This window comes from Anser anser (assembly GCF_964211835.1).
Source record: "Anser anser genome assembly, chromosome: 2".
NCBI classification, from domain to species: Eukaryota; Metazoa; Chordata; class Aves; order Anseriformes; family Anatidae; genus Anser; species Anser anser.
In genome coordinates, this window is record NC_139721.1 from 36,738,593 (window position 1) to 36,765,685 (window position 27,093).

The following is a 27,093-nucleotide window of genomic DNA, read 5'->3' on the forward strand; positions in this document are numbered from 1 at the left end:
CTACATGAGGTGGCCTAAAGAGAGATTCTGCCTCAACAGGAAATTACTCTCAGGTTAGTCTTGATTAGCTTAGAGACAACTACAAATACAGACTGCAGAGCTTTCCGCGTGTTCTTCCTTGCCGTGACGCTCACTGGGAGGCACCCTCAGGCCGCGTTTGCCCGCTCTAGGAGTCCGTGCGGTAGCTCCGGTGGCTGTCCCCTATGAGCTGCGTCTTCTCGGTTGCGTTTGTCGGCTGAAGCACAATAGGAGTTTCTCCATCTAAATCGGGGAGGGAGACAAAAATACTTTAAGCATCCTTCACTTGCTGCCAAAGCCAGGCTCCTTGTTGGCACCACAGCGTGTCATCTGCTGCCCTGGCTTACGCCTTAATCTCGGTTTCGGAGACAGCTGTGTGCCTGCTGAAGAGGCAGCAACGTTCACACCGAGTCTACAAATGCTCTGACACCTCGTCCACGCGTAACGACAGATTTCAGGGTGACTATTGCTATTGTTGCTGAACCGGACAATAGCTTTACCTGGTGCCCTGTGGGGATTGCAGGGTAGCGGTCCCTGCCTGCTCCAGGCACAAGTGCTTGCTCCTGCAGACGTCGGCACACTACGAGCGCCGCTGTGACTCAGCAAGCACTGACCTTGGCAGTGTCTGAGTGGGCCAGAAATGAGTCTTGGAGAAGGCAAAGTTAGCAGGAAAGAAAGAAGAGAGTTAAAAGGAAAGCAACGTGTGAGCGGTAAAACCTTTGAGAGTGAAGAAAGCACAGGCATCCTGAAAGCCAGCAAGCTACATAAAAATGTCAAATTGCGTTCTGAAGTCCTACATAATTTATTTTCAATAGAGTTTTGAGGACTATTATTTTGATGAGTTTGGAACTGCCCAAACCCCATAGTGTCACTATATAGCTGCTCACTACTTCGTACTTTCTCATTCCATTCGGTTGTACGCTTGGTTTCCCAGTATATCTGTAAAAAAATATATTTGTTGTAGAGCGGAGAAAAGTTGAGTCCTTACGGAGCTCCCCGCTGGCTGTTGTGTTCACTCTGATAATGAACAGGGTTTGGCTGCCCTTCTCCCGGGCCTCCTTCCAAGCCACCATTTTTGGGGGGGGAGGAGGGCACTCGAGTCCAAGAGAATGAATTTTAAAGGTTCAGCAATCTCCGTGAAGGTGCTTTCATACGAAAATCTTTCGACTATCCACCTTGAAAATAACAGTTTTCAGAGTAATTGAATACAAATTGCATTTTTTTTCCAAATGACAGAATGTTTAGAAAAAAAAAATCATCTGACATTTCCTCCTGTTTACATGCCAGTCGATGGGATGAATCATGGGCAAAAGATGTAACGTATAGGAGTAACTTAACCCAGAGCAGGAATCTAACTGCGTGCCATACGGCTTCCCCTCGCTGGGGGCAGAACCGCTTCGACTCTGTCAAGGTGAAAGGCAAGGATGATAAATGCTGAGCAGCTTCTCTGTATGGGCAATTCCTAATTTAGACGCAAGGTCAAAGACAGACATGTTTCATAACTTCTAAAAGTATATGAGTAATTAATGCCTTGAGCTTGGTGTGGTTTCGCATTAGCTTGGCAGTTTCAATCCATTTTTAAGTTGCTATGTATTTTCCAGATCTCTGAGCAGCATTCCCTCCCACCCTCTGCTGCCTCCAAGTTGTTCATTTTTTGGAAGCTCGTTTATGGAGGGCAGAGCCTAGCAGTTAATTTTGCTGTGCTACCCAGATGTGCAACAAGAGACCCACTGAAAATCTGTCACGTTGCTCCCGGCTGATCTACGCACAGTTCTGAGCTGACACCTTCCCCAGGTCCTGTGCTGCCTGCACCCTTCTGAGATGTACGATGCTTTTTATCAAAGCAGGGACCTCTGGTATAATAAACTGTACAAATATAGACTGTTAATGGAGAGCTGCAGAATGGAGGTGCGGCAGGATTCACAGCTTAAACTGCTTTCTATAGATAGCTCCTGCTCACTGTTCGCCTACATTGATATCATATGGAGTGTGGAGGAGACAATGAAGTGCTAAAAACTTACTGCTTCTGAGTTAGGAAAGTATTTTGTTATTCTGGTTCTTTTTTCTTTTACTTTTTTTGTTTTCTTTCTTTTTTCTTTTCACTTTTTTCTCTTTCTTCTTTCTTTTTTTCTTCTTTCTTTTTCTCCTGTATTTCATTTTCTGTAAAATGAAAGTTAGTCTAGAAATGTCTTGCTTTGTTCTTGTGAGAATAACCAAACAGGAGAGGAGAGCAAACCAGACAAACTGTTTGAGTGCATCGTTGAGGGCAATCCAAACTCAATCATCTCACCTGGGACCACAGAAGTCAACAGAAGGTTTGCCATGGACCTCAGTGAAAGCAAAATCTGTCAGCCTGCACTGTGTGCAAGCGAAAACAATGAACTACTGCACATCTGTGCTGCAGAGAGGTGTGTGATGCTCCCCTCTGTTAGTGTATTTTCTCAGGTCATCTGTGGCATTATGGCATGATATTACAGGTTACCGGCCTTTATGCATTTTTAATGTCACTTTTTTTTTTTTCTTTCCTGAAATGCTAAAAAATGTCACATTTAAAAAGTAATAATCCAAATACAAGATTTATTTTGGAAATTGATCTTCTATTGTGCATTGTGTGACAGAAAGAGTCCTCTTGTGATTCAAATCAATAGTCACGGGAAGAAATCACTGTAACCTAAGCACAGACCAGATCTTACGAATCCCTAAATTCTCTTAGTTCTTCTTGGTGATACTACCCATGGAAGTAAAAGCTGTAAAACAAGTCTCCCACAGTAGATACTCAGCTAGCCAAGCACTTGAACTAGTCAAATAAATTTCAATAAAACTTTCTTCTAGAGGAATATGACTTTTTTTTCAGACTTGAGGGTTTTGAAATGATTGTGACAACTCACATTGCTTTTCCATTTTAGGGAATGGATCACAGAATTTTTGGCCTCATGTATCTTTATTTACTAATACATTTGTTTTATGGTATGTTAAATTGGGGAATCAAATAAACTGTGTAGCACCTTGAGTTTTGTTAAGGAGAAATGTGAGGGATTTCAAAAATTACTACTGTTGTGCCCTTTCAAAAAAGGAAAGTCTAAGTCCCTGCTCCCACAACACGCACACTGCCTTTTCTCACAGTATGACTGGCTCCAAGCAGCTCCCCGTGAGCGCAGCAAGAACTGGTGGAGACTTGCTCTCAGAGATTGTTTAGCATCAGGGATTGTGATGTTTTATCGCTGTTGCATTCCTCAGAAAAGCAAGGGCTGATTATAAAATATTTGGATAAATAAAAGTATGGCCTTAGTTTGGGAATCTACATTTTGACCTCAGTAAAAAAAAGTTCTGGCTAGCAACAATATATAAACTTGGGACAGCAGGAAGCAAAGAAATTAATTACCAGCTAGAATGCTCAGTCTGTGGGCAGAGGGCATGCAAAGAATTTGGAACCTGATATGATTTTCTCTTCCAAAATGTAGTCTGATGCAGGACTGATTACAGTTTGTTTCTGAATTACCTACAAGAGCATTTCTATTATTTACACAAAGGAAGGCATGAGCATTCATTTATCTGGCCCAACATTTGAAAATGTCTGGTGGAAAAGCCCAATCTTTTCTATTCCAGGTCATCTGGTTCTTTTTGACCAGAATCCCTAAAATCTGGTGAGGAGAAGAAGGAAAGTAACTGCAGTTTGAGCTGGTTACTATTCGTTTCTCTAAATGCAGTGCCTATTTTCCTTTCAGTTGCAGAAAAGATGCTCCCACCATCCTCTGTCATGAAGTTTTTCCTTTTATTTTTTTATTTTTCTTTTCATCTGCTTTTAAGATGTAGAGAGTTCTACTCTGCTTAAGCAAGCTGGTTTTGATTGGCAAGAAAATGTAGCAAGATGGAAGAGAAGGCTAGGAAAGGTAGAAATAGCTAGTTTTCCCCAGGCCCTACCTGATTAACATTGTCTTCAGAGTACCTAAAACATACTGGTACTTTGCTGAACATGCAATTTATTTATTTGTTTATTTATTTATAGGCTATCTAGTTGAGATTTGGTGGGAGTAAAGGGATGGGAAGATGGCCTAAAGTTACTGAACTCATGTCAAGAAGCACTACTAGTGCTGGAAGGAGGGAGCACAGGTTTTTTTCCTGCCTCTGCAGAAATTTGTCCTGGATTTTGAGAGACAGCAAAATGCCTGCCAACTTACAAAAAGAGACAGGGAAATGCTAAATTAAACATTTTTTATCCTTCCAAGTTACACCTTTATATTTCAGACTTTGGTGTCATAGACCCATAAGCATCAAAACCCGTTTTTTATTTGCACTTTTCAGGTGCTTAATGTCTTACGGTATATTACATTTATTTCAAATAATGCACTGTGGTTATAAACCTTTCACTAACATTTTTTTTTGTTACCTTTGCACTGACTGACCAAACGATCAATTTCTAAGCCGACTGTATTTACCTTGAAATGCTTCTAGGCAAAAACAATTTAAAAACAACACTCATTTGCATATCAGTTATATGAATAGCATTTGTTTCAGCTACTACAGGTGTTTTGTTGCATATTTATGAAAGGGTATATTTGTGTGTAAAGAGGGGAAAAAAACCTCTTCCTGCTACGGGAATGTGACATTTGCAATTTGGCACTGCTGGTTTAAGTATAATAAGCCAAGCCAAGAGGGTGACCTGCTGTGAAGGGGTCCTGCTGTCCCCAGCCTGTGATCCCTTCCTTGAGCTGGATTAGCACTTGTCCTGTCCCGCTGTGAGGCACACCAGGGAGTTAAACTGGCAGGGAGCTGCTCGCTCTTTTGGGGAGATAACTTTTCATCTGAGTCCTGTCCAAGGTTTGGCTCCTGGTGAGGCAGCACAATTGCTATGTCCAAAGCAGTAGAGAAGGAGCGAGCAGCTTGAGGGTGGATGGGAAAGGGGCAGGACCATGGCAGCTCCCATTCTGAATGCCTTAGGCTACTGCACAACCTTACAGCTGGAAGCTCTGCATCTTTTCTTAAAGCCTTTTCTTGCATGGGCACGGTTGGCCCATCACAATTGATGGATTTTACCTGAGTAAGAACTGAATGTACTTTTTCAGGCAGGTGAGATGTGGCAAGCACCAGTCCAGCTGGAGCCTGCTATGTATGTACAGGACCTAGGATATGAAGCAACAGGGGTATGGGGGCTAAAAGGCGAGCATCTTCTCTTCAGATGAGCCCTGAGACTTCTAATGTTTGCGTCTAATAAGAGATAGAGGAGATATTTAGTTATTAGTTCCATAAGTTTAGTTTTTCATTATCATGCTACATGGGAAGTTCATTAGGTCACGGTGTTAGCTGGAGAGAATTGGCACATCTCCACGGATGTCTGGAATCAGCCTCAGCATTGCGAGCACAACATCTGGCCTACAGGCTCTACGGGCCGCTTTGAACAGCTTTGCTACCCAGTGAGCCCCTATAATACACACCTCTTTCCATGTCATTCTTAATTTGCTCTTCCAAATCTTCCGGAGACACACAGAACTCATACTCCTCCCCTTCAGGTGCTTTGGGTTTGCACTTTCCGCAGCAGCAGTTGAAACAGCAGCAGAGGCAGCAGCAGAGGTAGCAGCCCGTCAGGAGGCCGCAGACTGCAAACAAGCCCTGGGTTAAAGACAGCGAGAGGAAAACCCCGTGAGCAGTGACCTTCCTGAAACTCGCGGCAGCCTCTTCAAAGAGGCTCTTCAAAGGGACTCGGGCTCCCACATGCTTGGTTCTCAGAGGAGTCCAACCACCAGACGAGTGCCTAAATAAGGACCAGACCTTCCAGGGTCCTCCTCACCCACCAGCTCCTGCTTGACGCTCGGGACCACAGCCACAAAGAAGCCACCAAACAACAGGCCCCCGCATGCCCAACTCCCGAAAGCCTGTCTTCAGCTGACGGCCCTCAGAAAAAACCTCCAGGCAGTATGCAGAACCCCACCCACCTTAAAATGACTCATTTCCATCTTAAAAATGACTCATTTGCCCAAGAACTTTTTTTTTGCAAACACTTATTTACTGGCAGGTTCTTGTCAATAACAAAGCCAAGACAAAAAGAAGCGAAGACTCAGATGCATCCACACAACTACAGTCACTGAACTAAGGCAGGTAAATTAGGCCCGCAGTCTCTGTGGGCTCCCCACGTAGGTGATAGGAAGCTAAAAGACCTTCCAGAGGGTGAATCAGTCCCAGGAGAATTTGCATTGCCCTTTGGAGGCGTCTCTTTCTCTTCTTTAGCCTGTGCAGGAGCACAGAGGTGACAACTCCTGGGTTAGACACCTTGGGCTGTGGTTTCTACGTCTGGGGACTTAGGCATCAAGAAGCTCCCACCAGCATTGCCCCTGCTCACTCCTGCCCCTGTCACGCCAAGTGCAGATGCTTCAGCAGAGCCAGGCTCTAGTATTATAGGTATCCAGGCTGCCCTTTACTAAATGCAGTTTCACTTATGTGCTCTTGCAGTTACTTCTTAAGTTCATAAGTAAACATGCTGGTGAAGAAGAAAGGAAGCATAAATGCCAGGATATTGTCAAATTTGACAATGAAGCTATGTAAATAACACTCAGTTATGTATGCATGTCTCAGGCAATGTTAGCACGGGCTTTGAAGGTAATATGATATTTACATGTGTAATATTTACCGTTTATGTGTTTGCAGGCTCGAGGCCAATGATAATCTATTCTACCCACAGATATATCAAGAGTGAACAAGATGCTTCTTAAAAGACAAGGAGGACTCAGACATTTCTTTTAAAAATGTTTTCCTTCCAACTAACATCTGAAACTGTTAGAAATCTCAGAACCTCTAAAATAAGTTATCCGTCTGTTTATCGTTTATGCCATAATGGAGAAAAAAATCAGCACAATGGATAGAATGAAAAGAAGTACAAAAGTTTATCAAGTGAAATATATACATGTATCTATTCATGATAAATTAATGATTCATGATTCTTATATTTCAAATATCGTAGATGGTAAATCAGGAATCAGAAGAACACTGATGTGATCATTAAACTGTCTTCATGGGAGAGGGAGAATTGCTTTTTGCAATAATAGTTGCATGAACAACTCCAATGTCTGCCAGTGGATAAGCAGTTCAAGTACCCACTACCCATGTTAATATGTTCCACGTTTAATATGCCTGCTAAGAAGTCTGGCAGTTCCAAAAAAGTAATTTTCACTTTGCATTTCTTCTTTCATTTGACTTTCTTTACTTCTAATGATACACCTCCTCTTGATGGTCAGATTTTCTCAGTATGAGTGTGTTAGGGAAGAGGATTTACCAGGAATTTTGGTAGCTGAAGAAGAAGATAATAAGCAAAAGCTGTGGTCCCTACCTTCTTCAGACCAAAATGGAGAAAATTAGGGGTCCTAAGATCATCCACAGTCAGACTTAAATAGTATTATGATAGATAATATAAAAATCTGAAGCTGGCCTGGCATTTGTGCATGAGAAAAAAAGAGATGAGGATTAGTGACCTCAGCTTGAAAAAAAACATTTGGTCACCTGTTTGTGCTTCGGAGGTGGCAAGGTTTGGAACTGGGGGAGAGAGAGAGAGAGAGACCACCTGTAACAATCCTCAGGTGCTGACCATTTGCATATTTTGGATTTTTCCTGGCTATTCTGCACAGAATTCTTAAAACTCAGGAAGCAGTGATTAATTTTGCTTGGACTTTCAGCATCTCTCTTCTCACCTCCAGGATACATCTCTTCTGAAACAATCCACACGTTCCTCCTGTATGTGTTAGGGACTTACTAGCTTCTCTCTGTACTCTCCGCTGCTCTCCTTATGAGTCAAAGCCACAGCAGCTATTTCCGTTCCTGATTTTCTGACCACAGAGTATTTTATACTTCATAAAGCCTCCATTAACAATCAGCAAGCAGAAGAGGAAATAAAAGTTAAATGTGAAGAAAACTTTAATTATCAAGACTGTTAGAGGAGCCAATACAGTTGCCCTCTCAGCTCTAAGGGAATGCTTCCAGGCACCTGAGCCGTGACAAAGAGGCCAAAGAGGAGGGTAAAAAGACAGCAAAGAGAACAGGGACGGACCCAGCAGGAACAGAAAGCAGCTGTGGCCAGGAGCCCAGCCGCCGGCAGGCAGCCTCCAGGCTGTTTCTGAGGATGCCATCCCAACCGTGCAGGTGTCATTTCAACACCGGTGTTTTTTGTTCATTAGTTTCATTTGCAGTTTGGCATTTGAGCAGCTTCCATCTCATACTGATTCAGCCTACAGATTGTGGCTTCCTAAACCCACAAATCTGCAGTGAGGGGGCTGTGAGGGCAGTGAAATACTGCCCTGATCCGTCACAAATGCAAGAATGCACGTTCCATCGTTCTGAGATCAAAGCTGTCACAGCACGTTTGCTTCATGCAGTACAGACCATTTCCCATTTGTTCCAGCAGAGACCTTTCTTTCCTGTTATTTTATTGTTGGAAACAGGTGGGGAGAGCATTGGTTTTGCATATTTGCAGTTCTGTTGGTTTGTTACATTTCTGTAACATTTCAATATCCGCTGAAACACCAGAATTTGACATATAGAAACATCAGAGGATAACAGTGACATAAGCAAGCACATGAACACAACTCTTTTATCACAAGAGCACTCCATGATGTGTTTTTCCTTGAGCAATATGCCAGTTTTTGATGCATCATTCTCTTCTTTTCCTGATCTCTTCCTCCACTCCCCAGTTCTCACCTTTTCTTCCACTTCCCTTCTCTCACCCCCTCACCAAGAGCTGACAGGGCACATATATGACACCATAATCCCACAGTGTTATGTATTATTATTGCTTACTTATGCTGTGTGCTATATATAGCAAAGAACACAGCTAAATTTGTACTGTAATAACTTATTAACTGGTTGTCACATAAGTGGGACTTCTCATTTTTGAACAATGAGTCACTTTTATTTAGTCACTACTGAAAAGAAAGTCAAAATTAACCTGGAGCACCAGATTCAAATCTAATTAATGTCTGGAAGTGTTACAAAACATGCACTTTATTTACCAAGTTAGAAAGAAAAAGAAAACATTCTATATTAGCCCTCTTCTGAGCTGATGCTACATCTGCCACTGTCGATTTTCCCCGATACATTATTGTTTAATTAAGATTTTAGTAGTGTTTTACATCCTGATCTTTGTTAAGCCTGTATGAACACTGTGTTTTTCAGGGGTTTCCTTGTGTATATAAGTATCTTTGTGCATTATAATGCCTGCTTTTCAACAGAAAATAACAGCTTACCTTTGCCCACCAGCTTGAGAGCATGAAGTATGTGTTAACATTTTCCTCACCAAACTGTTCTGCCACATAGAGCCCTAAGGATCCATACTTGTCATATATGTTTCGCTTGGACAGATCAGTCAGCGTTGCATGAGCATTGTTTATCTCTTTAAATTTTTCTGCAGCCTCTGGATTGTCAGGGTTCTTGTCAGGATGATATTTCAGAGCCAATTTTCTTCAACATAAAAAGAAAAAAAACCAGGGAAAATAAACATCGGTAGAGTGTGCATATAGTGTATGTATACGGACACGAATAAAACATTACAAAATACTCTAGCAGAGACATAATTATTCTGAACAGTACGTTCAGCCTGGACCTTCTTATTTCCAGTTCTAATACACACAGAACGTTCAGTGGAAGGAAAGTGACACAAAGTAAGTGAAAATGAAAGTTTTTGTGAAAGAGATGTGCTGGTTACACTAGGCATGAACATTTTGCCTTGATACCTCATCAGCTATCAAATTAAGGGAGAAAGCGATACATGCTGAAAGCACAGATTTTAGCCTGGTAATAAATCACAAACATTTGTTGCATTATGTTTGCCAGCTGATTTGCATCATTTAGCAGGTTTCAACAAAGATAAAGATTTTGTAAAGGATGTTTAAAAACATGTTTATCCCATCAAAATGATCTTTATAGCAAAGGAAATTCAGTACTTGATTGTCTATCAATAGTAGCTATATTAAAATATAGTAAACAGTGTCTATGTTTGCAGAAGCCCAGACAGTGATGATGAAAAACAAATTTAGGAGTTGCAAGAGAAAGGAAGCATATTTCTGAAGCACAAGATGGAAAAGCATAGCGAGTTAGCCCCAGTTTCTAATGCCTGTCTGAGCCTAGTTCACCACTGCCACACTCAATGCCGTTCCTAAGGTAGTGGAAGCGGACTGTTGACTGTTTGGGGCTGTTTGCGCTGGTGGAAAGCCTTTGCCGGGACAGGGCTCAGTACAGTCTGTTTTCTCTGACTGTACTCACTGCTACAGCCTCTGAGTACAGTTACAACTTGAAAACAACCATGTGGGACTGTTGGCTCACAGACAGCACTGGGGAATCAGATTTGGGGAATAAAGGGTTTGCTTCCAGCCATGTTGGAGCAGTGTGAGCTCACACGTACCTGCAAAGCAAGCATAGACATAAGTGTAGCTTTTTGAAAATCTCCACTCCCTTTGAAGAAGTGGCAATAAAATTTTCCGAGGACATTTATTTAATGACTAGTGCTGACCTCTAGTGGCATTAAAAGTGATTTAATAGTGTATTCAATTCTGTCATCCTCACATAAGTCAAGCTATGTTGTATTTTTAAATGTTCTCTCTGAGTGTTTCAGAAGCTAGTCATGACCATTATGCCAAAATAAGTAAGTAAGTAAACAAATAAACTAATTGTGGTGTGAAGGCAGTGTGCCCACACTTGCTTTAACAAATTTATCCTCTGAGTGGGATACTGCTTGACTTTCTACTGAAGTCCCAGTACTGGTTATTCTCCCAGCAAAATGTAAGTGCTTTTCCCTTTATGACAGTTCCTGTCTTGGAGACATTCTGCCAGTATCAAGACTGATATGAGCCTGAGAATAGCCTCTGACAACAATATCTTCAGTTCTATACACCGAACTCAAATCACCTTCTCATAGATCATAGCTAACTCCTTAAACATGTCTCTAATAGCATCAGTAGCTTCATGTTCAGTCATAGTTAATATATTTTGCATATGGTACCTTAAATATAATAAAAGATGAAATAGAACTGGAAAAACAAGCTAATTCTTGCATGATTAATGACATAATGTGCCGTTCAAGTATTTAAGTAGCTTATGCAATCTATTCCTTTTCTTAGCTGAAAACAAAACCTAGCAATTAGAATGAAAAATTGGAAAGGCATTACTTTCAAAACTTATGCTTGGCTGGAGGCATCAGACACTCGATCTCTGACCTTTCTTCCTTTTCCCACAACTAACAGCCCCAAAGACTTCTTCTGCCTTCTTCACTTTCCCAAAAATCTCAAAAGAACTTGAACACAATGTCATTTCAAAGAGGTGAAAAAATATTAGTTACATACTTACTTTAGCTTAGTATTGTTTTGCAATGCTAACAGCCTTACTTACAACATAGTACTGTTAATAAAATATGAGATATATTCTTTAGTTTTGGGAAAACTCAATAAAAATATTATGCTAACAACTCCCTGCACAACAAGATGTTGTATACTAATTGTTGATGATTTAGTAGTGGGTCAGAGATCTATATACTGCCAGCGTGATTCATATGAGTGAGAGAAAGGACTCCATTAGGTTCAGCCCAAGAAACAGTAAAAATAAGGACAAGAACAAAAATAAGGACAAGAACAAAAATAAGGACAAGAACATGACATGGTAGCCTTCTGTGATAGGGTTACAGCACTGGTGGATAAGAGAAGAGAAAGTAACATCATATACCTGGACTTGTGCAAAGAATTTGTCACTGTCCTGCATGACATCCTTGTCTCCAAGTTGGAAAGACAGGGCTTGATGGACAGACCACTCAGTGGGTAAGGAATTGGCTGGATGGTTGCACTCAAAGACTTGCGGTCAATGGCTTAATATCCACAGAATCACAGAATCATCTAGGTTGGAAGAGACCTCCAAGATCACCTAGCCCAACCTCTGACCTAACACTAACAAGTCCTCCACTAAACCATATCACTAAGCTCTAAATCTAAACGTCTTTTAAAGACCTCCAGGGTGGAGATCAGTGATGAGTGGTGTTTGTCAAGGGTCCTATTTAATTATTTAACATCCTTGTTGGTGGCAGGGACAGTGGGATTGAATGCACCCTCAGCAAATTTGCAGATGACACCAAGATGAATGGTGTGGCAGACATGCTGGATGGAAGGGTTGCCATCCAAAGCAACTTTGACAGGCTTGAGAGGGGGTCCTGTGTGAACAACAGGCGGTTCAACAAGGCTGAGTGCAAGGTCCTACAACTGGGTTGGGGCAATCCCAAAGAAGAACACAGGCTGGGCAATGAGCGGATAAAGAGCAGCCTTGAGGAGAAGGACATTGAATGTACCAGTGGATTAAAAGCTTGACGTGAGCCAATTTGCAACCCAGAAAGACAATTGTATCCTGGGCTGCATCAAAAGAAGTGTATCTAGCAGGTCAAGGGATGTGACTCTCCCCCCTTTGCTCCCCCAAAACATTCTATGATTCTGTGAAATAAGAGAAGGTGTCAGCTATACAGAAGTTTCCCTGTGAGTCTCTTGGAAGTGAAATGTCTACCTAGGTAGTAATAGTTGTTCATTACGAATACAAAAAGGGAAGAAAGCCAAAAAAAAAAAAAAAAGAGAGAGAGAGTAAAATGAATTCTGGCCTCCTTCCTATACCAAACACACAACTTTAAGTCAATTCAGATTTTTCTCATGATGAATGGCCCTCTTCTTCCCCACTGACCACTGCAGCCCTTGACAGCAGAAAGAAATGTGACACTTTTGGGAGAGATAAGTGAGAAAAAGGAAAAAAAACAACTATTCCACAAGATGGCTGGGGCATTCAGGGAAAGGAATTTGGAAGAACACTCTCAGCACTTCTGTTAGTGGTAGGCTTAGAGTGCAAGCTGAACTCAGGCCCAGACTGTGCTACACACATTGTCTGCTGGAGGTACATCTGGATAGAGAGAGTGGCATAGTGGAGGCAGGAAAGTGGGTGTAAAAACAGCGCAGTGGAAAATGGAGTGGTATAACTCATACTCCAGCCACTCCATCAATAGCATAGCTGGTAGAGCAGGAGATTGTAGGTACTCTTGCATGGCTATCCTTTGCTTGTTTGTTCAATTCCATCTTGAAGAAGTGCCTTTTTGGCTCTTGCGCAGACACCGTGACACCTTTGCCATTTGAAACATCCACACCTACAAGGCAATTGTGAGGTCAGAAAAGGGAGGCTGAGGTAAGAGGGCTGCTTGTGGTCAAGAGTGAAGATGGGACAAGATTCAGACACAGATCTACAACGGAAAGACAACTCGGTGGTGGTGTGCATGCAGAATATCTGAGGTAGGCTACTTGAGTCTAAGGGCCAGGCCCAGATTCACAACAAGTAGGGCAAGTAGAAATGCAAAGAAATGGTAGAAAACATGCTTCAACACAGCTCAGAAAAAGCAGAAAGGACAAAAGAATTCATTTCAAAGATTCTCCATTGCAGAAGAAAGCAGGACATAGAAAAGCTGCCCAAAGATCTTATTATCAAGGCCATGTTTTTAAACATAAAGTAGATTAAGATATCAGAGAGCCAAATTCTTACAGAGCTAATGAAAACTTCAGTGAAACAAATGATGAGGTCAAGAGAAATACACTATTTGGGTAGATCGTCCATCAAGAAAGAGGGTGGGAGGGATGGTTGGCGTGGTATTTGAGTGTTTACTCAACATCTCTGGTTTTACAAGGGATGATTGTGCATGGTGGATGACATGTAGCTGAATGGTTATACAGTCTTCTAAAAATTGCATAACTGTGAGAGGGACAAGTGAAGGAAATGTTGCCAGTCATATGTTTCTGATTCCTTCGATAGCTCAGCTGGTAGAGCGGAGGACTGTAGGCTCCCATGCACGGCCATCCTTAGGTCGCTGGTTCAACTCCGGCTCGAAGGAGCGCCCTTTTGGCTCTTGTCCAGGGGGCGGGCTGGGAGACTGCGAGCAGACGGCTGCTCAGGGGCCGGCCGTGGGCTGGGGAATTAGCTCAAGTGGTAGAGCGCTCGCTTAGCATGTGAGAGGCAGCGGGATCGATGCCCGCATTCTCCAATGCTTTTCCGTCCCCTTGCCTGGACATCAGGCCTGCGGCACTGGGGACGCGTGTCGTCCCTACTGTGGGGCTCTGGAGAACCTGGGCAGCGTCTGGGCTGCTGCGGACCACGACGGCATCCAGTCAGCATGCAGGCCAAGGGCAGCACGGGCTGTAGCAGGACGGAAGTGATGCTCCTCCGCCATAGATGGGCACGCGATCGACGGCATCAAGAGAAGCACGTCCTTGTGTAGGCCTCTGTGTGCGAGGAAGACGTTGAGCAAGTGCTGCAGGCTGAGAAGAAGGCCACCACCGGGACGGCGTGACTTGGGAACACGTGCTCTGCGAGGACGGCTCAATGAAGGGGGCCTATCCTGAGCCAGGAGAGGAGAGGGCTTTGTGGGGAGCAAAGCAGCCCCCCTTCTCGGGATCGCATCTTGGCTCGTTATCGATGCAGTAGAGCTCGGCCTTTTTGTCTGGCCGTTGGCAGAAGGGCGCGGAACAATGGAGCCCCGTTGAAGCAGGAGAGGAGCCCCGAGGTTACATGAAATTGTCTTTCATCCTGGGGATGTTCAGACAGTGGATGAGGGTGGGCAGGGGCTCTGTGCGGTCCCCCTGCGTGTGAGTGGTCGTGAGGTGGAGGTGCTAAAGCCCTGCCGCAGGCGGTGTTATCGTCCGAAGGTGGGAGCTGTTGGAGGTAGCGGTTGCACTCTGCGCATGCTGAGGACAGGGTGTCTGTTGCCCTTGTGCAAAAGGCGAAGCTGTGAGGGGTTGTTTGGGGTGTTGCGGAAGTGAGGAGGAGGTTACTGAGAAGATGGCCGATGGGCGTTGTTTTGTGAGCGCGTTGATCAGAGGTGAAGTGAGAGGAGGGCAGAAGCTTCAGGCGAGCGGTTGGAGGTGGTGGCGTTCTGGTTGTCTGTGTGTCTGCGGAGAGGGCAAGGAAAGGGTTTCTGTGTTTTTGTGTACGTGCCTTTAGTGAGGGAAGCGCCTGAGGTGTGCGTGGAGGTGTGTTGGTGCTGTAGGGAAGTGCGTATGGAGGAGGAGATGTAGCAGAGTGGTGCGGCTTATTTCTGGAAGCGGGAGAGGTGTGTGAGGGGCGTGTGAAGGGCGTGTTGCCGGGCAGGCGTCTGTGATTCCTTCGATAGCTCAGCTGGTAGAGCGGAGGACTGTAGGCTCCCATGCACGGCCATCCTTAGGTCGCTGGTTCAACTCCGGCTCGAAGGAGCGCCCTTTTGGCTCTTGTCCAGGGGGCAGGCTGGGAGACTGCGAGCAGACGGCTGCTCAGGGGCCGGCCGTGGGCTGGGGAATTAGCTCAAGTGGTAGAGCGCTCGCTTAGCATGTGAGAGGCAGCGGGATCGATGCCCGCATTCTCCAATGCTTTTCCGTCCCCTTGCCTGGACATCAGGCCTGCGGCACTGGGGACGCGTGTCGTCCCTACTGTGGGGCTCTGGAGAACCTGGGCAGCGTCTGGGCTGCTGCGGACCACGACGGCATCCAGTCAGCATGCAGGCCAAGGGCAGCACGGGCTGTAGCAGGAGGGAAGTGATGCTCCTCCGCCATAGATGGGCACGCGATCGACGGCATCAAGAGAAGCACGTCCTTGTGTAGGCCTCTGTGTGCGAGGAAGACGTTGAGCAAGTGCTGCAGGCTGAGAAGAAGGCCACCACCGGGACGGCGTGACTTGGGAACACGTGCTCTGCGAGGACGGCTCAATGAAGGGGGCCTATCCTGAGCCAGGAGAGGAGAGGGCTTTGTGGGGAGCAAAGCAGCCCCCCTTCTCGGGATCGCATCTTGGCTCGTTATCGATGCAGTAGAGCTCGGCCTTTTTGTCTGGCCGTTGGCAGAAGGGCGCGGAACAATGGAGCCCCGTTGAAGCAGGAGAGGAGCCCCGAGGTTACATGAAATTGTCTTTCATCCTGGGGATGTTCAGACAGTGGATGAGGGTGGGCAGGGGCTCTGTGCGGTCCCCCTGCGTGTGAGTGGTCGTGAGGTGGAGGTGCTAAAGCCCTGCCGCAGGCGGTGTTATCGTCCGAAGGTGGGAGCTGTTGGAGGTAGCGGTTGCACTCTGCGCATGCTGAGGACAGGGTGTCTGTTGCCCTTGTGCAAAAGGCGAAGCTGTGAGGGGTTGTTTGGGGTGTTGCGGAAGTGAGGAGGAGGTTACTGAGAAGATGGCCGATGGGCGTTGTTTTGTGAGCGCGTTGATCAGAGGTGAAGTGAGAGGAGGGCAGAAGCTTCAGGCGAGCGGTTGGAGGTGGTGGCGTTCTGGTTGTCTGTGTATCTGCGGAGAGGGCAAGGAAAGGGTTTCTGTGTTTTTGTGTACGTGCCTTTAGTGAGGGAAGCGCCTGAGGTGTGCGTGGAGGTGTGTTGGTGCTGTAGGGAAGTGCGTATGGAGGAGGAGATGTAGCAGAGTGGTGCGGCTTATTTCTGGAAGCGGGAGAGGTGTGTGAGGGGCGTGTGAAGGGCGTGTTGCCGGGCAGGCGTCTGTGATTCCTTCGATAGCTCAGCTGGTAGAGCGGAGGACTGTAGGCTCCCATGCACGGCCATCCTTAGGTCGCTGGTTCAACTCCGGCTCGAAGGAGCGCCCTTTTGGCTCTTGTCCAGGGGGCGGGCTGGGAGACTGCGAGCAGACGGCTGCTCAGGGGCCGGCCGTGGGCTGGGGAATTAGCTCAAGTGGTAGAGCGCTCGCTTAGCATGTGAGAGGCAGCGGGATCGATGCCCGCATTCTCCAATGCTTTTCCGTCCCCTTGCCTGGACATCAGGCCTGCGGCACTGGGGACGCGTGTCGTCCCTACTGTGGGGCTCTGGAGAACCTGGGCAGCGTCTGGGCTGCTGCGGACCACGACGGCATCCAGTCAGCATGCAGGCCAAGGGCAGCACGGGCTGTAGCAGGAGGGAAGTGATGCTCCTCCGCCATAGATGGGCACGCGATCGACGGCATCAAGAGAAGCACGTCCTTGTGTAGGCCTCTGTGTGCGAGGAAGACGTTGAGCAAGTGCTGCAGGCTGAGAAGAAGGCCACCACCGGGACGGCGTGACTTGGGAACACGTGCTCTGCGAGGACGGCTCAATGAAGGGGGCCTATCCTGAGCCAGGAGAGGAGAGGGCTTTGTGGGGAGCAAAGCAGCCCCCCTTCTCGGGATCGCATCTTGGCTCGTTATCGATGCAGTAGAGCTCGGCCTTTTTGTCTGGCCGTTGGCAGAAGGGCGCGGAACAATGGAGCCCCGTTGAAGCAGGAGAGGAGCCCCGAGGTTACATGAAATTGTCTTTCATCCTGGGGATGTTCAGACAGTGGATGAGGGTGGGCAGGGGCTCTGTGCGGTCCCCCTGCGTGTGAGTGGTCGTGAGGTGGAGGTGCTAAAGCCCTGCCGCAGGCGGTGTTATCGTCCGAAGGTGGGAGCTGTTGGAGGTAGCGGTTGCACTCTGCGCATGCTGAGGACAGGGTGTCTGTTGCCCTTGTGCAAAAGGCGAAGCTGTGAGGGGTTGTTTGGGGTGTTGCGGAAGTGAGGAGGAGGTTACTGAGAAGATGGCCGATGGGCGTTGTTTTGTGAGCGCGTTGATCAGAGGTGAAGTGAGAGGAGGGCAGAAGCTTCAGGCGAGCGGTTGGAGGTGGTGGCGTTCTGGTTGTCTGTGTATCTGCGGAGAGGGCAAGGAAAGGGTTTCTGTGTTTTTGTGTACGTGCCTTTAGTGAGGGAAGCGCCTGAGGTGTGCGTGGAGGTGTGTTGGTGCTGTAGGGAAGTGCGTATGGAGGAGGAGATGTAGCAGAGTGGTGCGGCTTATTTCTGGAAGCGGGAGAGGTGTGTGAGGGGCGTGTGAAGGGCGTGTTGCCGGGCAGGCGTCTGTGATTCCTTCGATAGCTCAGCTGGTAGAGCGGAGGACTGTAGGCTCCCATGCACGGCCATCCTTAGGTCGCTGGTTCAACTCCGGCTCGAAGGAGCGCCCTTTTGGCTCTTGTCCAGGGGGCGGGCTGGGAGACTGCGAGCAGACGGCTGCTCAGGGGCCGGCCGTGGGCTGGGGAATTAGCTCAAGTGGTAGAGCGCTCGCTTAGCATGTGAGAGGCAGCGGGATCGATGCCCGCATTCTCCAATGCTTTTCCGTCCCCTTGCCTGGACATCAGGCCTGCGGCACTGGGGACGCGTGTCGTCCCTACTGTGGGGCTCTGGAGAACCTGGGCAGCGTCTGGGCTGCTGCGGACCACGACGGCATCCAGTCAGCATGCAGGCCAAGGGCAGCACGGGCTGTAGCAGGAGGGAAGTGATGCTCCTCCGCCATAGATGGGCACGCGATCGACGGCATCAAGAGAAGCACGTCCTTGTGTAGGCCTCTGTGTGCGAGGAAGACGTTGAGCAAGTGCTGCAGGCTGAGAAGAAGGCCACCACCGGGACGGCGTGACTTGGGAACACGTGCTCTGCGAGGACGGCTCAATGAAGGGGGCCTATCCTGAGCCAGGAGAGGAGAGGGCTTTGTGGGGAGCAAAGCAGCCCCCCTTCTCGGGATCGCATCTTGGCTCGTTATCGATGCAGTAGAGCTCGGCCTTTTTGTCTGGCCGTTGGCAGAAGGGCGCGGAACAATGGAGCCCCGTTGAAGCAGGAGAGGAGCCCCGAGGTTACATGAAATTGTCTTTCATCCTGGGGATGTTCAGACAGTGGATGAGGGTGAGCAGGGGCTCTGTGCGGTCCCCCTGCGTGTGAGTGGTCGTGAGGTGGAGGTGCTAAAGCCCTGCCGCAGGCGGTGTTATCGTCCGAAGGTGGGAGCTGTTGGAGGTAGCGGTTGCACTCTGCGCATGCTGAGGACAGGGTGTCTGTTGCCCTTGTGCAAAAGGCGAAGCTGTGAGGGGTTGTTTGGGGTGTTGCGGAAGTGAGGAGGAGGTTACTGAGAAGATGGCCGATGGGCGTTGTTTTGTGAGCGCGTTGATCAGAGGTGAAGTGAGAGGAGGGCAGAAGCTTCAGGCGAGCGGTTGGAGGTGGTGGCGTTCTGGTTGTCTGTGTGTCTGCGGAGAGGGCAAGGAAAGGGTTTCTGTGTTTTTGTGTACGTGCCTTTAGTGAGGGAAGCGCCTGAGGTGTGCGTGGAGGTGTGTTGGTGCTGTAGGGAAGTGTGTATGGAGGAGGAGTTGTAGCAGAGTGGTGCGGCTTATTTCTGGAAGCGGGAGAGGTGTGTGAGGGGCGTGTGAAGGGCGTGTTGCCGGGCAGGCGTCTGTGATTCCTTCGATAGCTCAGCTGGTAGAGCGGAGGACTGTAGGCTCCCATGCACGGCCATCCTTAGGTCGCTGGTTCAACTCCGGCTCGAAGGAGCGCCCTTTTGGCTCTTGTCCAGGGGGCGGGCTGGGAGACTGCGAGCAGACGGCTGCTCAGGGGCCGGCCGTGGGCTGGGGAATTAGCTCAAGTGGTAGAGCGCTCGCTTAGCATGTGAGAGGCAGCGGGATCGATGCCCGCATTCTCCAATGCTTTTCCGTCCCCTTGCCTGGACATCAGGCCTGCGGCACTGGGGACGCGTGTCGTCCCTACTGTGGGGCTCTGGAGAACCTGGGCAGCGTCTGGGCTGCTGCGGACCACGACGGCATCCAGTCAGCATGCAGGCCAAGGGCAGCACGGGCTGTAGCAGGAGGGAAGTGATGCTCCTCCGCCATAGATGGGCACGCGATCGACGGCATCAAGAGAAGCACGTCCTTGTGTAGGCCTCTGTGTGCGAGGAAGACGTTGAGCAAGTGCTGCAGGCTGAGAAGAAGGCCACCACCGGGACGGCGTGACTTGGGAACACGTGCTCTGCGAGGACGGCTCAATGAAGGGGGCCTATCCTGAGCCAGGAGAGGAGAGGGCTTTGTGGGGAGCAAAGCAGCCCCCCTTCTCGGGATCGCATCTTGGCTCGTTATCGATGCAGTAGAGCTCGGCCTTTTTGTCTGGCCGTTGGCAGAAGGGCGCGGAACAATGGAGCCCCGTTGAAGCAGGAGAGGAGCCCCGAGGTTACATGAAATTGTCTTTCATCCTGGGGATGTTCAGACAGTGGATGAGGGTGGGCAGGGGCTCTGTGCGGTCCCCCTGCGTGTGAGTGGTCGTGAGGTGGAGGTGCTAAAGCCCTGCCGCAGGCGGTGTTATCGTCCGAAGGTGGGAGCTGTTGGAGGTAGCGGTTGCACTCTGCGCATGCTGAGGACAGGGTGTCTGTTGCCCTTGTGCAAAAGGCGAAGCTGTGAGGGGTTGTTTGGGGTGTTGCGGAAGTGAGGAGGAGGTTACTGAGAAGATGGCCGATGGGCGTTGTTTTGTGAGCGCGTTGATCAGAGGTGAAGTGAGAGGAGGGCAGAAGCTTCAGGCGAGCGGTTGGAGGTGGTGGCGTTCTGGTTGTCTGTGTGTCTGCGGAGAGGGCAAGGAAAGGGTTTCTGTGTTTTTGTGTACGTGCCTTTAGTGAGGGAAGCGCCTGAGGTGTGCGTGGAGGTGTGTTGGTGCTGTAGGGAAGTGTGTATGGAGGAGGAGTTGTAGCAGAGTGGTGCGGCTTATTTCTGGAAGCGGGAGAGGTGTGTGAGGGGCGTGTGAAGGGCGTGTTGCCGGGCAGGCGTCTGTGATTCCTTCGATAGCTCAGCTGGTAGAGCGGAGGACTGTAGGCTCCCATGCACGGCCATCCTTAGGTCGCTGGTTCAACTCCGGCTCGAAGGAGCGCCCTTTTGGCTCTTGTCCAGGGGGCGGGCTGGGAGACTGCGAGCAGACGGCTGCTCAGGGGCCGGCCGTGGGCTGGGGAATTAGCTCAAGTGGTAGAGCGCTCGCTTAGCATGTGAGAGGCAGCGGGATCGATGCCCGCATTCTCCAATGCTTTTCCGTCCCCTTGCCTGGACATCAGGCCTGCGGCACTGGGGACGCGTGTCGTCCCTACTGTGGGGCTCTGGAGAACCTGGGCAGCGTCTGGGCTGCTGCGGACCACGACGGCATCCAGTCAGCATGCAGGCCAAGGGCAGCACGGGCTGTAGCAGGACGGAAGTGATGCTCCTCCGCCATAGATGGGCACGCGATCGACGGCATCAAGAGAAGCACGTCCTTGTGTAGGCCTCTGTGTGCGAGGAAGACGTTGAGCAAGTGCTGCAGGCTGAGAAGAAGGCCACCACCGGGACGGCGTGACTTGGGAACACGTGCTCTGCGAGGACGGCTCAATGAAGGGGGCCTATCCTGAGCCAGGAGAGGAGAGGGCTTTGTGGGGAGCAAAGCAGCCCCCCTTCTCGGGATCGCATCTTGGCTCGTTATCGATGCAGTAGAGCTCGGCCTTTTTGTCTGGCCGTTGGCAGAAGGGCGCGGAACAATGGAGCCCCGTTGAAGCAGGAGAGGAGCCCCGAGGTTACATGAAATTGTCTTTCATCCTGGGGATGTTCAGACAGTGGATGAGGGTGGGCAGGGGCTCTGTGCGGTCCCCCTGCGTGTGAGTGGTCGTGAGGTGGAGGTGCTAAAGCCCTGCCGCAGGCGGTGTTATCGTCCGAAGGTGGGAGCTGTTGGAGGTAGCGGTTGCACTCTGCGCATGCTGAGGACAGGGTGTCTGTTGCCCTTGTGCAAAAGGCGAAGCTGTGAGGGGTTGTTTGGGGTGTTGCGGAAGTGAGGAGGAGGTTACTGAGAAGATGGCCGATGGGCGTTGTTTTGTGAGCGCGTTGATCAGAGGTGAAGTGAGAGGAGGGCAGAAGCTTCAGGCGAGCGGTTGGAGGTGGTGGCGTTCTGGTTGTCTGTGTGTCTGCGGAGAGGGCAAGGAAAGGGTTTCTGTGTTTTTGTGTACGTGCCTTTAGTGAGGGAAGCGCCTGAGGTGTGCGTGGAGGTGTGTTGGTGCTGTAGGGAAGTGCGTATGGAGGAGGAGATGTAGCAGAGTGGTGCGGCTTATTTCTGGAAGCGGGAGAGGTGTGTGAGGGGCGTGTGAAGGGCGTGTTGCCGGGCAGGCGTCTGTGATTCCTTCGATAGCTCAGCTGGTAGAGCGGAGGACTGTAGGCTCCCATGCACGGCCATCCTTAGGTCGCTGGTTCAACTCCGGCTCGAAGGAGCGCCCTTTTGGCTCTTGTCCAGGGGGCGGGCTGGGAGACTGCGAGCAGACGGCTGCTCAGGGGCCGGCCGTGGGCTGGGGAATTAGCTCAAGTGGTAGAGCGCTCGCTTAGCATGTGAGAGGCAGCGGGATCGATGCCCGCATTCTCCAATGCTTTTCCGTCCCCTTGCCTGGACATCAGGCCTGCGGCACTGGGGACGCGTGTCGTCCCTACTGTGGGGCTCTGGAGAACCTGGGCAGCGTCTGGGCTGCTGCGGACCACGACGGCATCCAGTCAGCATGCAGGCCAAGGGCAGCACGGGCTGTAGCAGGAGGGAAGTGATGCTCCTCCGCCATAGATGGGCACGCGATCGACGGCATCAAGAGAAGCACGTCCTTGTGTAGGCCTCTGTGTGCGAGGAAGACGTTGAGCAAGTGCTGCAGGCTGAGAAGAAGGCCACCACCGGGACGGCGTGACTTGGGAACACGTGCTCTGCGAGGACGGCTCAATGAAGGGGGCCTATCCTGAACCAGGAGAGGAGAGGGCTTTGTGGGGAGCAAAGCAGCCCCCCTTCTCGGGATCGCATCTTGGCTCGTTATCGATGCAGTAGAGCTCGGCCTTTTTGTCTGGCCGTTGGCAGAAGGGCGCGGAACAATGGAGCCCCGTTGAAGCAGGAGAGGAGCCCCGAGGTTACATGAAATTGTCTTTCATCCTGGGGATGTTCAGACAGTGGATGAGGGTGAGCAGGGGCTCTGTGCGGTCCCCCTGCGTGTGAGTGGTCGTGAGGTGGAGGTGCTAAAGCCCTGCCGCAGGCGGTGTTATCGTCCGAAGGTGGGAGCTGTTGGAGGTAGCGGTTGCACTCTGCGCATGCTGAGGACAGGGTGTCTGTTGCCCTTGTGCAAAAGGCGAAGCTGTGAGGGGTTGTTTGGGGTGTTGCGGAAGTGAGGAGGAGGTTACTGAGAAGATGGCCGATGGGCGTTGTTTTGTGAGCGCGTTGATCAGAGGTGAAGTGAGAGGAGGGCAGAAGCTTCAGGCGAGCGGTTGGAGGTGGTGGCGTTCTGGTTGTCTGTGTGTCTGCGGAGAGGGCAAGGAAAGGGTTTCTGTGTTTTTGTGTACGTGCCTTTAGTGAGGGAAGCGCCTGAGGTGTGCGTGGAGGTGTGTTGGTGCTGTAGGGAAGTGTGTATGGAGGAGGAGTTGTAGCAGAGTGGTGCGGCTTATTTCTGGAAGCGGGAGAGGTGTGTGAGGGGCGTGTGAAGGGCGTGTTGCCGGGCAGGCGTCTGTGATTCCTTCGATAGCTCAGCTGGTAGAGCAGAGGACTGTAGGCTCCCATGCACGGCCATCCTTAGGTCGCTGGTTCAACTCCGGCTCGAAGGAGCGCCCTTTTGGCTCTTGTCCAGGGGGCGGGCTGGGAGACTGCGAGCAGACGGCTGCTCAGGGGCCGGCCGTGGGCTGGGGAATTAGCTCAAGTGGTAGAGCGCTCGCTTAGCATGTGAGAGGCAGCGGGATCGATGCCCGCATTCTCCAATGCTTTTCCGTCCCCTTGCCTGGACATCAGGCCTGCGGCACTGGGGACGTGTGTCGTCCCTACTGTGGGGCTCTGGAGAACCTGGGCAGCGTCTGGGCTGCTGCGGACCACGACGGCATCCAGTCAGCATGCAGGCCAAGGGCAGCACGGGCTGTAGCAGGAGGGAAGTGATGCTCCTCCGCCATAGATGGGCACGCGATCGACGGCATCAAGAGAAGCACGTCCTTGTGTAGGCCTCTGTGTGCGAGGAAGACGTTGAGCAAGTGCTGCAGGCTGAGAAGAAGGCCACCACCGGGACGGCGTGACTTGGGAACACGTGCTCTGCGAGGACGGCTCAATGAAGGGGGCCTATCCTGAGCCAGGAGAGGAGAGGGCTTTGTGGGGAGCAAAGCAGCCCCCCTTCTCGGGATCGCATCTTGGCTCGTTATCGATGCAGTAGAGCTCGGCCTTTTTGTCTGGCCGTTGGCAGAAGGGCGCGGAACAATGGAGCCCCGTTGAAGCAGGAGAGGAGCCCCGAGGTTACATGAAATTGTCTTTCATCCTGGGGATGTTCAGACAGTGGATGAGGGTGGGCAGGGGCTCTGTGCGGTCCCCCTGCGTGTGAGTGGTCGTGAGGTGGAGGTGCTAAAGCCCTGCCGCAGGCGGTGTTATCGTCCGAAGGTGGGAGCTGTTGGAGGTAGCGGTTGCACTCTGCGCATGCTGAGGACAGGGTGTCTGTTGCCCTTGTGCAAAAGGCGAAGCTGTGAGGGGTTGTTTGGGGTGTTGCGGAAGTGAGGAGGAGGTTACTGAGAAGATGGCCGATGGGCGTTGTTTTGTGAGCGCGTTGATCAGAGGTGAAGTGAGAGGAGGGCAGAAGCTTCAGGCGAGCGGTTGGAGGTGGTGGCGTTCTGGTTGTCTGTGTGTCTGCGGAGAGGGCAAGGAAAGGGTTTCTGTGTTTTTGTGTACGTGCCTTTAGTGAGGGAAGCGCCTGAGGTGTGCGTGGAGGTGTGTTGGTGCTGTAGGGAAGTGCGTATGGAGGAGGAGATGTAGCAGAGTGGTGCGGCTTATTTCTGGAAGCGGGAGAGGTGTGTGAGGGGCGTGTGAAGGGCGTGTTGCCGGGCAGGCGTCTGTGATTCCTTCGATAGCTCAGCTGGTAGAGCGGAGGACTGTAGGCTCCCATGCACGGCCATCCTTAGGTCGCTGGTTCAACTCCGGCTCGAAGGAGCGCCCTTTTGGCTCTTGTCCAGGGGGCGGGCTGGGAGACTGCGAGCAGACGGCTGCTCAGGGGCCGGCCGTGGGCTGGGGAATTAGCTCAAGTGGTAGAGCGCTCGCTTAGCATGTGAGAGGCAGCGGGATCGATGCCCGCATTCTCCAATGCTTTTCCGTCCCCTTGCCTGGACATCAGGCCTGCGGCACTGGGGACGCGTGTCGTCCCTACTGTGGGGCTCTGGAGAACCTGGGCAGCGTCTGGGCTGCTGCGGACCACGACGGCATCCAGTCAGCATGCAGGCCAAGGGCAGCACGGGCTGTAGCAGGACGGAAGTGATGCTCCTCCGCCATAGATGGGCACGCGATCGACGGCATCAAGAGAAGCACGTCCTTGTGTAGGCCTCTGTGTGCGAGGAAGACGTTGAGCAAGTGCTGCAGGCTGAGAAGAAGGCCACCACCGGGACGGCGTGACTTGGGAACACGTGCTCTGCGAGGACGGCTCAATGAAGGGGGCCTATCCTGAGCCAGGAGAGGAGAGGGCTTTGTGGGGAGCAAAGCAGCCCCCCTTCTCGGGATCGCATCTTGGCTCGTTATCGATGCAGTAGAGCTCGGCCTTTTTGTCTGGCCGTTGGCAGAAGGGCGCGGAACAATGGAGCCCCGTTGAAGCAGGAGAGGAGCCCCGAGGTTACATGAAATTGTCTTTCATCCTGGGGATGTTCAGACAGTGGATGAGGGTGGGCAGGGGCTCTGTGCGGTCCCCCTGCGTGTGAGTGGTCGTGAGGTGGAGGTGCTAAAGCCCTGCCGCAGGCGGTGTTATCGTCCGAAGGTGGGAGCTGTTGGAGGTAGCGGTTGCACTCTGCGCATGCTGAGGACAGGGTGTCTGTTGCCCTTGTGCAAAAGGCGAAGCTGTGAGGGGTTGTTTGGGGTGTTGCGGAAGTGAGGAGGAGGTTACTGAGAAGATGGCCGATGGGCGTTGTTTTGTGAGCGCGTTGATCAGAGGTGAAGTGAGAGGAGGGCAGAAGCTTCAGGCGAGCGGTTGGAGGTGGTGGCGTTCTGGTTGTCTGTGTGTCTGCGGAGAGGGCAAGGAAAGGGTTTCTGTATTTTTGTGTACGTGCCTTTAGTGAGGGAAGCGCCTGAGGTGTGCGTGGAGGTGTGTTGGTGCTGTAGGGAAGTGCGTATGGAGGAGGAGTTGTAGCAGAGTGGTGCGGCTTATTTCTGGAAGCGGGAGAGGTGTGTGAGGGGCGTGTGAAGGGCGTGTTGCCGGGCAGGCGTCTGTGATTCCTTCGATAGCTCAGCTGGTAGAGCGGAGGACTGTAGGCTCCCATGCACGGCCATCCTTAGGTCGCTGGTTCAACTCCGGCTCGAAGGAGCGCCCTTTTGGCTCTTGTCCAGGGGGCGGGCTGGGAGACTGCGAGCAGACGGCTGCTCAGGGGCCGGCCGTGGGCTGGGGAATTAGCTCAAGTGGTAGAGCGCTCGCTTAGCATGTGAGAGGCAGCGGGATCGATGCCCGCATTCTCCAATGCTTTTCCGTCCCCTTGCCTGGACATCAGGCCTGCGGCACTGGGGACGCGTGTCGTCCCTACTGTGGGGCTCTGGAGAACCTGGGCAGCGTCTGGGCTGCTGCGGACCACGACGGCATCCAGTCAGCATGCAGGCCAAGGGCAGCACGGGCTGTAGCAGGAGGGAAGTGATGCTCCTCCGCCATAGATGGGCACGCGATCGACGGCATCAAGAGAAGCACGTCCTTGTGTAGGCCTCTGTGTGCGAGGAAGACGTTGAGCAAGTGCTGCAGGCTGAGAAGAAGGCCACCACCGGGACGGCGTGACTTGGGAACACGTGCTCTGCGAGGACGGCTCAATGAAGGGGGCCTATCCTGAGCCAGGAGAGGAGAGGGCTTTGTGGGGAGCAAAGCAGCCCCCCTTCTCGGGATCGCATCTTGGCTCGTTATCGATGCAGTAGAGCTCGGCCTTTTTGTCTGGCCGTTGGCAGAAGGGCGCGGAACAATGGAGCCCCGTTGAAGCAGGAGAGGAGCCCCGAGGTTACATGAAATTGTCTTTCATCCTGGGGATGTTCAGACAGTGGATGAGGGTGGGCAGGGGCTCTGTGCGGTCCCCCTGCGTGTGAGTGGTCGTGAGGTGGAGGTGCTAAAGCCCTGCCGCAGGCGGTGTTATCGTCCGAAGGTGGGAGCTGTTGGAGGTAGCGGTTGCACTCTGCGCATGCTGAGGACAGGGTGTCTGTTGCCCTTGTGCAAAAGGCGAAGCTGTGAGGGGTTGTTTGGGGTGTTGCGGAAGTGAGGAGGAGGTTACTGAGAAGATGGCCGATGGGCGTTGTTTTGTGAGCGCGTTGATCAGAGGTGAAGTGAGAGGAGGGCAGAAGCTTCAGGCG

General features: G+C 50.9%; 1 protein-coding gene across 1 annotated transcript in view; it reads right to left on the bottom strand.

Annotated features, from left to right (window-relative positions):
- Nucleotides 1-131: 131 nt before the first annotated feature.
- DNAJC5B (DnaJ heat shock protein family (Hsp40) member C5 beta) overlaps nt 132-27,093 on the bottom strand; it is a 42,645-nt gene continuing 15,683 nt past the window's right edge. The window contains exons 4-6 of the mRNA XM_083823413.1: nt 9,243-9,456; nt 5,451-5,625; nt 132-261 (exon numbers count right to left, since the gene is read on the bottom strand). Coding sequence (XP_083679539.1) covers nt 167-261; nt 5,451-5,625; nt 9,243-9,456 — 484 coding nt within the window. The 3' untranslated portion in view covers nt 132-166. The remainder of the gene's footprint in view (nt 262-5,450; nt 5,626-9,242; nt 9,457-27,093) is intronic.